The sequence below is a fragment of the Conger conger genome, chromosome 1 (genome assembly GCF_963514075.1).
Source record: "Conger conger chromosome 1, fConCon1.1, whole genome shotgun sequence".
NCBI lineage: Eukaryota > Metazoa > Chordata > Actinopteri > Anguilliformes > Congridae > Conger > Conger conger.
In genome coordinates, this window is record NC_083760.1 from 22,041,157 (window position 1) to 22,057,049 (window position 15,893).

General features: G+C 44.9%; 1 protein-coding gene across 7 annotated transcripts in view; it reads right to left on the reverse strand.

Moving 5' to 3' along the window:
• The window catches only part of esrrb (estrogen-related receptor beta), a 45,013-nt gene extending 31,851 nt beyond the window's left edge, over positions 1 to 13,162 (reverse strand). The window contains exons 1-2 of one of the 7 annotated variants that reach the window (XM_061248662.1): positions 12,753 to 13,162; positions 3,383 to 3,499 (exon numbers count right to left, since the gene is read on the reverse strand). In XM_061248662.1, the coding sequence (XP_061104646.1) occupies positions 3,383 to 3,499; positions 12,753 to 13,149 (514 nt within the window). In that variant the 5' untranslated portion in view covers positions 13,150 to 13,162. Of the gene's footprint in view, positions 1 to 3,370; positions 3,527 to 12,692 lie in introns of all 7 variants that reach the window. The other 6 variants (XM_061248689.1, XM_061248697.1, XM_061248705.1 and 3 more) reach the window with 6 other exon arrangements.
• Positions 13,163 to 15,893: the final 2,731 nt, after the last annotated feature.

The following is a 15,893-nucleotide window of genomic DNA, read 5'->3' on the forward strand; positions in this document are numbered from 1 at the left end:
TGTAGTGTAACATCTTGGTGAAGGTCGAAAAGCCAAAAGCTCTGTATGCTTTTATATATCACTATTGACTACAGTTTTTTTTTTTTAAACCTGTAAAATGAAATGTATACAATACATACAAAATCCTATCCCTTTATATTCTGCTTAAGAATAATGTTTTAAAATGTAATGATTGAAATTTGTTCAACTGAAAGCACAAAAGTCCTTGCACATTAAGAAAACAGAAGTGGGTTAACTTGTATTACACATTCATACTTTTTCCATGACTTGACTTGACATGACTCTTTCCCATGAATACTATTTGTAAACCATGCAGTAGACCAAACTACCGTACAAGTACACAGTGAACCAAACTGTTTGCCAGATAGCTGGCAGAGTACGGCTGTCCTGCGATCCTTCCAGCTGTAGTGTTATAATTAGCAGGGATTTAGTTTTTTCCATTGGGGGAGAGACCTTTCCTCTCTGCTAAACTCCACCTAAGAAGCGGGACCAGGGACCGGACGCTCCAGCATCGATACCGTATGTTTCCGGACCAGGATACTTGGCTGTGCGCTAAATGGCAGTGAACGAGTGCTCAGGCAATCTCATCCTGGCCGTCACTATCTGCACCCCACCCCCCCACCCCCCCTTCCACCTGCCTCATTGATCTGGCACTCACGCACGCAGACAAACGCCGACCTTGCATTAAGGAGAGACTCGGATCGGCAAGATGCATTTCACGTCTGCCTCTTAATTGGAGAGATGTATTTACTTTATTTTGATTGTACTTGAAAATTACACTTGAAGGAGGAGGAAAGGGGGGGGGGCAGGAGAACTGAAGAGTAAAGGAGATAAGGAAAAGAAGACTACTGGGAAGACTACTAGCCGCTCAGCCAGTACTTCCTCTAAAATAAAGGAAGTGGTGAAACCTAATCTGGGAGGAGAGGGGGGGGGGGTGGGATCGGGTGGGTGGGGCCAGGTCAACATGGATCAGGGGCTGATGATGTCACATCTATACCAGGTTGAGAAGATGGTCGACTGGGGTAAGGTGACCAAGTGATAACTGGGGGGTCTTAAGCATCATAGTATCCCAGTCAGCTGACATTATATGTAGTAAATATAACAGGCATGCTCAGCGGGCTTATATTGTAATAGGTCTACAGCAATAAAAATCTACATTTAGAAACAATGAGACCAGCAAGCATGGATGTTTTTTTTTCCCCTTGGGTTAGGATGAAGAATTTCATACGGCTATTTAATTTGTCGTAATTTTAAATATACCTCGATATTTATATCAATAGCCATTTTGTCACCCATCAAACAGTGTGCCAGAAAATTTTTGCTAGTTTTAATTCGATGATGTTTAAATCACTTTTAAATCACAATTACCAAAATTATTGATCCCTGTTGCAATTCTGCCTTTGAATACTAACCTCTGCTAATACCCCAACTGTGGAACAAAAGCATATTTTTTAAGACTCAACCTGATATTCAATCTTATCCTGCCATTCCGTTGTACTGTATATCTTGTGTCAGGGAACAGAACTAAACCTCCATTCCTCCATTTTTTGCCATGACACTTGTGATTCATTTATGACCATCGCTACCTATTTTCTGGTCTCTTATTCCTCCAGATAATATATTTGCATTAATATTTCATTGGAGAGTAATGTGATTACATTCTCATTCTGGGACAGACTTTTAACATGCCACATTCTGTGTGGAGATTCCGTTACAGGCCAGGAAATGGTATAGATTGCTTTCTGCAGCCCTGGTAGGGCAGCCACTCAACAAAGAGACTGATCACGCATCTGTTCTATAGACTTTATGAACTCTGTTAAGAAAACACTGTAATTATCCACAAATTACCCACGCTGCTCTATGCCCCTTTTTTAAATATATCAGCTACCAAGAAATAGTGAGCTGTGCTTGCTTCACACGCTTGAATATCCATATAAATGGCTTACCGTTCCCAGTAAATATAACACCCAGGAATTCTCGGTCTAAGCACGCGATAATAGTTAGAGATTTATTTTTGAGACTGCTTTGTTTGCTGTGGCCAGAAGCCAAACCCGAGCACGGACGTTGTGGTGGCATAGAGACATCATGATGCAGGTGAAAAGAATGAGAAGCCTGGCAGTTGGTATCGGTTGGCAGGTGTTGTATAAATAGGACGGTGACTGCTAGGCAAGGGTATGGGTATTTACGCGTAGATGGCCATAGACGTGTTATTAGAGATGAGTTATGTCGGTGGAGTTCCACCAAGAACATGAAACACGACCTCTTTCCACAACCATGGATATCGTCTTCCTGACCATAATTTTCTTAGCGGGGAAAAAAACTCTTATATCCATACCCTAAATAGAGCCTTTTACGCATTACGACTGGTGGTAGGAGAGTGTGGTAAACAAGGCTTTGTAATTCTCCAGTATTCTTTGGACCTGGTTAGAAGAAACCCGCCCTTTCTACAGCTCAGAAGAAAGCAACAAATGTTTCCTTAACGAGAGACAGTATCGCCCCATCAGGGTGTTAAATAAACATGACCCCCCCACCCCCGCCTCCACAACCCTGTTCTAAGTCCAGGCCACACGATTCTCATTATTCACATCCTGAGCCTTTTCACCAGGACCAACAAGTCAGACAACAGTTAAATGAAAGTGGCATTAATGTGCAGGCCCAGGTAGAGCTCCCTTCCCAGGAAGCTGTCCAGCCCCATGGCCCGGGGGGGAAGAAACCGATCTGAAAAAATCTATTGGCAGCATGTTTAATTGTCACTGAATTCCCAGTTGGCGCGACTTTAAAAAACCATCCACAGGAAGAGAGCCGAGATGTTCGGAAAACATTTAGCGGATCAATATGCAGGGAGAGCTGAGACTCGGTGGAGTGTGTGCCCAGGGACTCTGCTTTTCCAGTCGGAATACTGTTACACTTCTATTAGTCAGACGCGAGGATCGACCTATTCAGCATATTTTTGTCCCTACCCCAACTGCGCATTGTTAACTGCTGTCTTGGCTAGAGGGTAGGGGTTGGGAGAGGGGGGGAGGGTTGGAATGGGGGTACTGAAATCACTTGTGTTTCCCAAACTGCGGCCAACAATCCTCCCCCGTTATTGGACGGGGGCCATCTCCGTGCCACTCTGACACACGGCAGAGATGACATCACAGCTGCGTCTCAAGAACACGGGGCCCTGGACCTGACGTGGAAAGATCCGTTCCCTCTCCCCCTTCTTCCCGTTACAAAGGTTTAGCGCGATAGCCAAGATCTGTACACCGAGCGAAGTGCTCGGTCGTCTACACCGAGATGCTACACGACAACACCGCCAGCTGAAAAATGTAAGGCTGCCAGGCGGGATAAAACATGACAGAGGGAAAGATGGACGGCTTGTGCGCACCGATGGCTTTACCTTCTTTCAGCATCCCCACTTTCAGACACTTCATGAAGCGGCAGGCTTGACAGGACTTGCGTCTCCTTTTCGTGATCTCGCACTCGTTCGTAGCCGGACAGCTGTACTCGATGTTACCTGAGGAGAACAAGGGCGTGGGTAAAGCTACAGGTCTGGTCTGTGTGTAATGGAAACACCTGGTAATGAGCTGCATTAATCTTTAAGGATCATTACAATTGTACTGTCATCACTCCTCAAGGTACCACCGAGACACAATGATAACATTTTCCTATGGGGAAAAATGCATTTTAACATACCAAAAACTGGAGAAGAACTACTAAATAAAGGAGAAAGAAATACTTTCTTTAATATGAAGAAACAGATAAATAGCTACAGAAGCAAACCTTTTTGTCTTTATGTAAAATAGACCAAAACAAATTTGCAAAGCAACTTCCAGGAAAAGGCATATATGTGAAATTGCCGAGTGAAAATTATATTGAACTAAAATATCTGAGTACCCCTGTGCAACAGCCACAGATATCTCTCTGCATCAAAGTAGCTGAATGTGCACATAATGTTGTGTAAAAACACAAAACAAAAGTATTAACAGGACTGGTTTCCACTCATTTTTGCAAAAGGTTATTTAACCAATAACTAATATATATCTGACTAAAGTGAGGGTTGGTAGAACAGCTTGCTCTGAGAAGGGGAGGAAGCCCCTGTCAAACACAACACAGTCTGCGGGTGAGCAGGGGTTGTCCCATCCGACCAGTCTCTCACAATATTACTGAGGCACTTCATCTCCTTCAGGGAAGGGAAATGAGTGTGTACACACATATACAATTCACAGGTGTATTCACACTGTAAATGCAATTCAAGGACATCCGCCGACTGTATATGTTTGTACTCTATATAAGCATACACATATTTGTTTGTGAGCATAAGCAAGCCAGTTGTGTTGCCACGGTATAATAACCACGGTGTGACGCATGACTCAGTTTCCTTAAGCAGCGAATCCTTAGTAGGGCTGCTCCCTTCCCCCTGGAAAAAGGGGAGTGCTTCAAACCCGGGATGTGAAGCCTACCATTCAAAAGGTGATCCATCTTAAGAAGCAAATCTGTTTCCCTATTTCCCTCCACCACAGACTGCGTTCATATGCGCGATGGAATTCAAAGGTACAAGAGTAAATTCTGCATGTATACAATATGTGAGCACAGCCTATGCGGAAGCCAATTCCACTTTAGCCCAACAGGCTGTCCGAGAGGGAAGCATGGCTGGTGTGCATTGATTACAGCCAATATGGCACATGCCATAGTCCCTAGACAGGCTAAGCAAAGATGGTCAACAACCTGGCTGCACAAAACAAAACTGAACGCAACTGGTATCATTGTAATACTCTGCATTGATTTCACAAATGCTCTTATCCTGTCTAATAAAAATAATAATGATACTCAACATTATGATATTAACAAAATGGAAAATTTAACTTAAATCATAGTTAAAACATATAGTTCAGTGTGCAATGGTCAAAATGAGTTACAGTCTAAATGGTTTTCTATAAATCTCAATTTCAATTTCAGTACCTACTAAGAGCCAAGTGTCCCCTACTAAGAGCCAATTGTCCCCTACTAAGAGCCAATTGTTCTATAAAACTTTGGTTAATTTGGGGTTATTTTCAGCTTTCTTATTGTGAGACTGTTTGCACCTGTTGTGTCACTGTATGATCTTTTAACTGTATTTTCAATATTTGCATCATTATTTTGAGATGTTTTTGTACAGTGAGAAGCCCGGAACACAGCGGCAGTGAGGGGCACTGCAATAAATAAAATATGATTCGCTGACTGAGAAATTTCTTGAATTATGCGGAAAGCAGGTGGTTATTGGGACACACATGCAATCAACACCAGGAGCAACAGAATTAAATGTGCTGTCATTAAAAACAGTGTCTTTTTTCCCATGCCTGAAACTGAAGCAATCTCTACTGCCTTCCCAGATATTAGCAGATGCCTCAGCACAGCAAAAACAAGTCTGTCTTAACAGGTGTTTTAGTCTTGTAATGAGACTTAAAATCAGATTTTTTTCTCTCAAGCGAAAAACATCATATTGTTACTGTTTGCTTGATGGGTGTAATTTTCACACGCCATCGGCAAATGAGTCAAAACCGTATCACCTCATTGGAAATAGTTTTGTCTAGCAAAAAAAGATAAGACTAAAATACTTGTTGATATTGACTTATTCTTTGGTTTTTGCTGTGATTGTTTGAATGAGTCTGACCACAGTATGTGTTTGTGTCCCCTACTCTGGTTCAGATGGACTGGGCTCTTCTTACCTGTGGTACTACCAAGAATACACAAGACGGCCCAGTCAACATTAGCAGGTGCACGGGCACATCCTCACACAGGAATAAGACAACAACCCCCCCTCCCCCGCCCAACCCCCCTCCCAACTGCCCCTTGTGTTACACTCCCTGCCCTGTGACGGCAACTAAAACCACCCCAAAACACCTGCCTGCAGACAGGGACGGTTCATATTTTCCACGAGTCTCCGTGTTGCAGACTACCCCCCCGCCGCCCCCGCAACTCAATACATCTGTCCTCCAGAGGCGAAGGAGGCGCGACCTCCGGGGAGCAGAGGAGGACAGGAGCACCTCCTGCCGCAGGACCTCCATGCAGATGCCACCCTGGCTCCCGGCAAATTGGCTTCATTAATGCGTCCGGCGTCCCCCGCCCACCTGCCCGGCCCCCCAGATCCCCGCGATCACAGGAACCCCGTGCCCCCCTCCCCCCCGGCCCGGTTGTTCGATAGCAGGGCAGGGAGTCCGCGTGAAGGCCCGGTGCGCTTTACATAATGTTCCACCGGACCCAAACCCGGTGTTATTGCTGCTGCCGCTGTTGACTATTTACATACCGTGCGGAAGGACCTGATGCATTATTCAAGTCCATTTCAACTCCCGATTCCAGGACAGCACAATGGAGAAGAATTCCTTCGCAACGCAGTCTGACTTTAAAAAGGGAAAAGAGCCGCCGTCATTCCGCCGTCGGCATTGGGCAACAATGGAGGGGGCTTTATATTTGAGTGCTCTCTCGTCGTGCCCGTGTGTACTTTTTACTGTATTCAAGCGTTTCAATTAGGAGCACTTAGGAATAATGACGGCTTCGGGCCGGGCTGGCATTCTGAATCCTAAAAGTCCTGCCTCGCCGGCCATGTTTACAGGCACGAAAAAATGGAAGGCCCCCCGCCGTTCGAGTGCTGGAACTGTTACGTGTGCGGCCTTTCTCAACACTGTTTATGTTTCCGGTGAAGTGCTATAGAAACCGGCCTGACTTCATTTACATGTGCACTAGACTGTGCCTATTAACGTCCACGCATTGCCCTACATACTGTGAAGCCGGTGCTGCGCATGTAAATCGCCCCACATTGTAGCAAGACCTAGTCTCTCTGTTCCACTTGGCCAGGTGGGTTTTCTTGCCCAGTGGACAAAGAACAACACTTTCTCTGAGATCCGCTCTCTGTTCCCTGACACCGCTAATACAGGCCCCTCTCCGTAGGATTGGCACGTGCGACGAGCTTGACGAATTGTACGCTACCCGTTGGAGCTTTTTTTTTTTTATTATCAAGATGACCTGTAAACGTGTACTTCCGTTATAATAAATATCCCTGTTTTTATTTGAGTCTGATGTCACTGGGCTGTAGTCCAGAAACCGGCACGGCGAAGACAAAAATAATGAACGGGAGCTCGGGAGACCGAAATTAAAACCCCGGCTAAAGCTGGGAAGGAGACAGAACACTTCAATTTAGATGTACTATTAAATCAATCACAATCGTCTCCTCCTTTACTGTACACCCTTCCAAACAGGAAATCTCATCTGTGCACGTCGGAGCAGTCAAATCTGAGAACGCGGGGATTCATTCCAGCCGGCACTGAGCTGGCACTGGGCTCAGACGGGGCCTGTTCGCCGTTTCGCGAGAATGAGGAGAGGCACCACCAAACGCTTCCCTCCAACCCCGCTCTGCTCATTACCGACTGCTGCAATTATGTTAACATTATTGCACAGATCAAGTGGAGGGTCCCCAGATATATTAAATAATTAGAAATTCCTCCTATATCTGGGCGATAAATCATTATGCTAATTTGCTCCGTTCTCTTTGGAATAGGAGTAAATAAAGGTGTGAAAAAACAATGATGAACCCCGATTGCCTCCTTCCTGTTTCCCCGCTTTGTTATTGCGGTGGCAGATGAGGGTAATTAGGCTGGTTTCCTTCCCCGTTCTGTTCCAGTCGGAACGCTCCTATGCAAAGCCCAACGGTCGCGGCGATGCTCACGCCTTACGTTTTTGAATATCTGTCATGCCGTTTCCTGCTATCACATTTCCATCACAACTTCTGCACAGGCAGAGAGAAAGGAGAGCCCACCGCCACCATCCTAGACTGTCAGGAAAATTGGGCAAAGTAGGGGTCCGTTTTTGTCTCTAAGGTACAATTCCAGACTTGACTGGGTCATATTTGTACCCTTAGAATACTAATCTAAAAGGCCAAAGGGTACAACGACCGTACCTTCGAGGGTTCTGCCCCGGAGACATGCCATTGTATCACTATTAGGTACAATTATTGCTCATTTTTTTCTTGCAGTGTAGAAAATATGAAAATTGTGGTTTAGTTCATGGAACATGATAATGCTCAACCTGATCTTTGGGGTGACATAAAATCAAATGAAATTGCAGTGTAGGTAAATGTGTGTGACATTCTAACTGTCTGCAAGACAAACACGGCAGTGCAGTTGACCCTGAATGTTCTCCCTGCCGCTTTGGGTTACAGGAGGTTTTTTCACTTCCCCCCGAGTGTTTGCTGAGCAGAACACGTGCATGGAGGTACACCTGAAAGCCTGCAGACAGCACACTCTCTCTCCCTATCTCCCTCCACATCTCACTCTATCTCTATCTCCCGCTCTCCCTTCTGTACCCTGTCCCTCTATCCCCCGCTCTCTCTCTCTCTCCCTATCTCCCTCCCCGTCTCACTCTATCTCTATCTCCCGCTCTCCCTTCTGTCTCTCTGTCTCTCTATCCCCCGCTCTCTCTCTCTCTCCCTATCTCCCTCCCCGTCTCACTCTATCTCTATCTCCCGCTATCCCTTCTGTCTCTTTGTCTCTCTATCCCCCGCTCTCTCTCTCTCTCTCCCTGTCTCCCTCCCCATCTCACTCTATCTCTATCTCCCACTCTCCCTTCTGTCTCTGTCTCTCTATCCCCAGCTCTCTCTCTCTCCCTATCTCCCTCCCCGTCTCACTCTATCTCTATCTCCCGCTTTCCCTTCTGTCTGTCTCTCTATCCCCCGCTCTCTCTCTCTCTCTCTCTCTCTCTCTCTCAATTCAATTCAAATAAGCTTTATTGGCATGATAAGGGTACACTTACATTGCCAAAGCAGACACTGACATAACAAACATAACAAATAGGCAATATCAAATTGAACTACGATGAACATACAGAATAAATAAATACAATTCTACATTTATACTGCACAATTGATAATCTCTCTCTCTATATCTCTACAGTATATACCTGTATCTATATCCTATCCACAGTATACAGTATATATATGTCCTCTCTCTCTCTCCCTTTCTCTCTCACACACACATGGATGCACATGCATGCACACAGCGCCCAGGAACAGGTCTGCCCGACATCACTGCTGGTCTATTTCAGGTATGATTCTAAAACGGCTGCTCGTCTGACGGTCAGCGACTGAAGCAAGAGCCCTTCATAACGCACACGCCAGAGCCTTGAGTGCCACTTATCTCCACCGCAAATCAAAAGACCAACTTTCTGCTTCACCTTTCACAGAACCGTGGCCATAATTTCACTAAAGATTACAGTCATAATGCTGATGTACGACTGGCCGAATTTGGTCCTATGCTCTTTTTCATTTATTTCTGGCTTAAAAGGCAATGTCATATTGCCGGGCGTATACTGTACGCTCTAACTTAATTTTAAATATTCACAGCGCAGCATACATTACTGCTTTGTGCATTCTATGCCGTGCAATCCAAAGCGGCTCCTAAAAGCATTGTGTCCTGATGTTGACACGTTTCAAAATCCGGTCACATGCGAGGACCACAAGCCCACTTATCTGTCCCTTCCATTAAAGAGAGGGCTAATGTGTTGTGTCCAAAAACACAGTACTGGGTTTACCCAATGGTTATTTTATTACACCAATAAAAGAATTAGGGAGGGGGAAGAAGAAGAAAAAATATTTTTTCTTTATATTTATTTATCTGTCTCAATTTATTTTATGGATTTTCAGGACTCATGCCAGGGGAGAGAGGGAGCCTGTACTTGTAAGTAAATTACAGCAAAACGACAGGTATTCCTCATCAAAATCCAAACTGACTTTTACAGGCTTACTGTCAAGGTCTATTACTTCAGATGAAAAAAAGACTGGTCGGGGGTTCGGTTGGTTTTCAGGCAATTTTGCACCTGGGTTCAAAATGGGGGTACAATAGAGCTCAATAGGAGATTTATGTTTGTGATTGGCGGGGCAGAAGAGGGTGGCGGGTGGTTGTGTGATTGGGGAGAAATGAGAGCGGGAGTGTTTCTACGATGGATGGCGATCCGGCCTGACGTTAATTTGGGCCTTGGCTTGACTAATGTAACTATCTCTATGTGTAAGTTCAGACCAAGGGGCTTTTGGTTGGATGAATAGGTGACAGAAGATGGATCTATCGTTTCCTTTGTTGAAAAGCGACATTGGGTCTTTTTTTCCACCCAGCAATAGGTGGATAAAGAGAGAGAGGAAAAAATGAAGGATAAGGGAGAGAGAGAGAGAGAGAGAGAGAGGGTGAGGGAGAGAGAGAGAGAGGTTGAGGGAGAGAGAGAGCTGCATGTGAGTGAGTATATACCCAACTTTGGCAACAGGACTAAATTGAAATCTTGAAAATATGCCTGTTATTGATTCTGTCTTTCATTAATTCATTTTTTTACTGAGGTGTTGCTCTCACTGCTATATTTTATTCTGATGTAGAAAGTATTTTTACATCTAGTGGCCACATTTTAGCATTATGAATTTGCTAACCCAATCCAAAACCTAATGTAAACCTTTAATTCAATTATGTCTTCTTCTGCCACATGTTTTCACTCAGTGAATAGTAGGGAATAGTGAATAGGTTTGGTAAGTCTAGAACATTCAATTTCCATTTGATCAATGCTGTGCCTTAATATAACATTTATGTTCGACTTGAAATATTATCTATGCTGCAAATGAAGATGAAGAAAGATGGATGTGCTTGTTTTCAGTATACTGAGACAAAATGTTTATTAGAGGTGTTCTAGCTCTATTTTTCTTCAGATCAATTTAATTTATAAAAACTCCATCAGTTCAACTGTGTATCTATATCATGTCACTGACTATCCGCAACAGGATAAAATGATGCAAAATGCAGTAGAATAAATCTCTAACAAATACTGTAGAGTAAACTGCAGTGACACAGGAAGCATCCGATGGTTAAAAAAGCCTTTTTCACACAAGAGGTTCATCCTAACTCTAACTGATTCTAATTAAGTGGCAAATTAAAAGCAACCTTTTTTTGCTTCACTCTCATTAAGGACGCCATCTTGCATTTACAACCCTTGTCAGTCTCATTATTTACTTTATTAATCAGGTCTTGTCTTCCCTTTTCTTCAAGGGCTGCCTTCCTGGCTATTTACTCATGGCTACCATCTCTCGCTTTTTTTCCCCCCTTACACTGGCGCTCGCCTCCCCAAAAAACTCTTAGCGTTCTCCTCCTTCTTCCGGCTGGGACCCAGTTCTGATTATTATTCCATTAAGTGTTCTCCTTTGAAAGACCAGCCGGGTCCCTCTCCAATCTAAAGAAGTCCTCTGGTTTTTTTCCTCCCTTCCCTGAAATTACCCGGCAACGCGTGCCTGAGTTTCTAATTGGCATCCCTCTCCCTGGAGACGGCCCCCTCCCTTCTTTCTAATGAAAAGCCTCGGCCTTAATTACACTTTCCAAACGCTGATTGTTATTGACAAAACTCCTGTGGCTCGGACAAACGACGGCAGATTAGCTCCATTACAGGCAGCCCTCCAAGAAGAAAAAAGAGAGGGATTTGAAATTGACAATGCAAAGTGAGGAAAAAAAGAGAACTCCTTCAATTTTCCTTTCATACACCTCCCTCTCTTAATTGTTCGGTCGCTTGCTCCACTTAAGACGTCCCTTTCTTTTCTGGTCTCCTATTATTTTGCTGTGATACCCCGTGTTCCATCCATGCCTCAGAACAGGGGACAAAGGCCCTGCTGTAAATATATTACTTGAGGGAAAGTGTTCATTTTGTCAATACGTGGGGTTGTTGGTCGCAGTAGGCAGTGTGGGTAAACAGCGGGATTTGGGCTAATGCCTTTGTTTGCCTGCGAATGGTACACAGCCTGTTTAAAGCTGGTGGGACCAGGGGGGTCCAAAATCAACACCTGCAGCTCAGGAGCTGCCGCAAAGCGCTACGCTACAGGGTTAAATCACAGCAAATTCTTTTTAACTGTCTCAAATATGAAACATCTGCCCTAGGCCATGTTTAGGGAGTACCTTCTGGGGTGTGGATATATTTAAGGGAAGACATTTTCTCTGGAAATCTGGAAAAGCCTAAAATTGGGATAGCACCATGTACAAAATTATATATTAGTCAAAATAATTAGCTTTCGATTTTTTTGGATTTGTTTTTCATCTTGCAGATAAATTAGAGATTACTCTGAAATGTACTATATGTCTGATTATTGTGTTAATCACTGATTTGGTGATTGATTTTTAATTTTAGCTTCTCAAACAAGTCTTGCAAACAGGAATGTACCAGAATTGATTGAGTCCAATGATTAATATTGTTCAGATTAATCTGGGCTATAGTACTCAGTGGGGGGCCTACATGGTCCAGTACCTGCCACTAACATGCATACTTGTGACACAGCATGCAACACAACAACACAACCTCCCACTAAAACACTTTCAATTCCCAGGACACAAGGATGGGCAATTCTAACTGCACATGAGCCAGTTGATGATGTCATCACCAGCAGAATACACTCTCCAATGGGGTGGATTTCCTGGATCGCTGAAGGGTCAGTGGTAAGCACACTTGAGGGCTTCCTTAACTTTCCATTCTCAACATACACCTGAGACGATACCATACTGTCTCTGTTGTTTTAGCTTGACCATACATACTGTAATTACGAGGGACAGTAATAGTCAATCCTATTGGTCCTAGTGTTTTTAAAACTAACCTATACCTGTAGCTTTAAAAATCGTATTTATAAGTAAACAAGTTACTATTCAAGTAAAAAACCACAAGAGAGTAACGTTTCCTTGGAAAGACAGGGGGAAAGGGGGTGTGCTTATGCGGGGGAGGGAGGGAGGTACCTTGTATCGTCCTTTTAAAAAAGGCTTTGCAAGCCTCACAGGAGGCAACGCCATAGTGATACCCCGATGCAATATCTCCACAGACCAGACACAGCCTCTTGGGGATGGAGTTCAACATGTATTCGCACTTAATGGGGGAGTCCTCCATGATGGTGCTGGAGCAGTCGTCGTAGCGTTTGCGGCAGGCCCCGCCGCCCAGCCCGCCCGGCGTGAACATGGGCGGGGAGTCCAGGCCGTTGGAGTGGCTGTTCATGGTGCTGACATAACCGCCGCTGGCGTCCGAGTTGCCGCTGGGACTGTGGTGGCTGACCGTGTCGATGACCGAGGAGGGGCTCGACGGCTCTGTTTTGATGTAGCTCCCGCAGCTGGAAGGCAGGTGCCGGTCATCAGCGGCCATTCTATTCAGCAGCCTGGGCGGGGAGAGGAGGGGGATAGAGGGGGGGGGGGGGGGGAGAGGGACAAACGTCAAAGAGATGCCAGTGAGGCGAGGCGCTGTGAAACTGGACCTGAGCTAAAACATTCGCTCAACTGCCAATCACCGATTGGCAACCTTAGGATGGATCCACTTCCAAAGTGTGACCCTCCTGCCAATCGCAGAATACGCTCAACCGGAGAATAATCGTCTGCTTCACCTGGGGTTTACTGTACCCATGAGTCATTCTGAGGTCTGGTTGTGAGTACCACTGACCTGCTTCTGTCGAAGGATCTGTCATTTTGTAGCACACTGAAACATTCTGACGCCAGAGAATAAGCCCTCATCTTTGTATCAATTCCAGAAGGCAATTAACTGTGAATATACTATACATATTGCCACAAACAAATATGAAAAATAAGTCAGTATTTTATTCATATAATGTTGTATATTAGTATAGAATTCATTAATGTATAAATCATATCATTTATTCGTATATTTCTCAATAAATCATGTAGGCTATTTTTAGGGAGCCATATTCATGGAATTAATGTGTTGGAAATTCATCTTAATACTTGAACTACAGTCAGCCAATTGGTAAAGAAGGGCCTTGAAATTTCTCGGCCATGGTTCGAATTTGTTAAAGCGTTAGATTTAACAACATGTCAAGTAGTCAACCAGTAGTCAACCAGTACCAGCCGCGCGTTCTGCAGTCTGTCTGTGAACTCGCTTCAGGAGCGTCTGACACGGTTCTCCCGTTCCACGGAAACGCGGCCTCGCTCCGCTTTCACCCCCGTGACTGTCGCCCGGCGTCTACGCCGGCGAGCGCAGAGAGAGTGGGCGTACTGAGAGCGGCTCATTAGCGAGGCACTTCACCGGCCGAGATAGGAGGCCGTGGCGGTAAACACGGCGCCCGTTCTCCTCGTTAATAACACTTTGGGCGACCGCGGCGTGCGCGAGAGAGGCGACCGCGGCCCACGCCTGCGCTCGGAAAACGGAATATGCATCCGGCGCGGCCGCTCCGACCGCCGCCGCCTGGGCCAAGGGGGGATGTGATGGGAGAATATTGACTTTTTACTGCCTGGTTAATATCAGTATTTGGAGTGCATCTGTCCTAATGCTAGGCTGAGAGTGAAATAGAGTGCAGCTTCTGGTCATGGTATTGAGCGACCGAGTTCTGCCATGTTCTTCTAAGTCAGTTTTGGACAGCTGAATTTTCCCCCTCACTTGTGTTGCTGTAGAGCGGATTTTATTTTCTATGTCCTCCCCTTCATCTTCATTCGGACCGTTTCTGAGTAGTTCTCTTCACCGCATAACAAGAAACTAAAATTCTATTTTTCACTACCCACTCATTTCGTCTGTAAATACGAGATATTCGAGTGATGGATAACACGTTTGTATTCCTAATGTCACATTTACGGGGTGACTTGCCGGGGGTGGAGTCAAGGTCACAACACCTCTGCACGGGGAGTCACTGACACGGGGTGAGAGGTCAGGAGGTGTTTACCCACGTTAATGAAATTGAGCCTCTTGCTTTATGCAAATTAGGAAACTACGGGGCGGTGAGTGACAGATAGCGCAAGCACCGTTTTTCCTTGTTTGCATCCATTAGCAAACTGCAACTCAAACGCTAACGTGCTAACGGCTAACGGCTAACGTTCGCCATGCGTCAGCTTTCCTCCGGCCCCTGGCAGAAGGGTGAGAACGCCTCCCATCACTCTCCTGAGTCTCGGTGTGTAGAGATAAATCTACACGGGTCTGTCTCCAGCACCAGAGCGCTACAGAGAGAGAGGTCTCTGTCGTATTCCCTGCCGGCAGACTGGCTTGCCGCTCTCACTCTGATTTAATTGTGAGTGTGGGTGACGGCAGGGTTCAGGCCGGCAGGTCACCGGGCCAACCTTATTTTCTCACCCCTGCTTCCTTTAGCATCGGAGTGGGGGTCACCGTGTCACATTAAATCTCATTCCCGGGTCTCCCTCTCGCCCGCCATGTATATTCATAGCAGCTCCGAGTGCCCACCACCTCTGGAAATTCGCAAAAAGGTTAACTGCTAAAATAAATAATAAAAAAATGCCCCCTGTTAAAACCGCTGACCTTGTGGAATAAGCCGTATGGCTGAATACTCCATACTTTTTTTTATTTTTATTTTGCTGGTGGGGCGCATACACAAGCACATAACTGGTGCTGTGTTCCAGCCTTTAAAAGGGGTGCACTTTCAGGCCGGGGACTGTTAAATTCAGCGCCTAATAACTTTTGCTAACATAAAACGCTTCCATTTAGACACAAACACACAAAAAATACGGGGGAGTAAAACTGAAATTTGATTTAAAAATGACCTGCCACTTACGCTTTTTTATTGCTGGATCTTGAAACATACTGAAAAATGTTCCATTATGAAAGTTATGAAAAAATACATGCAGCAAAAATAAGCAAAATTAGCAAAGAAAAATGTTTGTAAAATATTTTGTCTTGAGAAGAATTTAAAAAACTGTTAATATATTTTGCAGACATTGGGCAATTTCACACACTGCAAGAGCTACAGATAGGCAACATGCAAATCAAAGAAATAAAACAGAAAATATCAAACTGTTCTATCTAATGCAAATGAGCGGAGAAAGTGAGGGAGCGTGTGCACTTGGTTTATTAAACGCTATTTGGGAAACGGCAGCACATTAGAGGGTGGCCCCATTTATTTTTTATTTCACAAATTCACAGGAAGCTTAACCTCA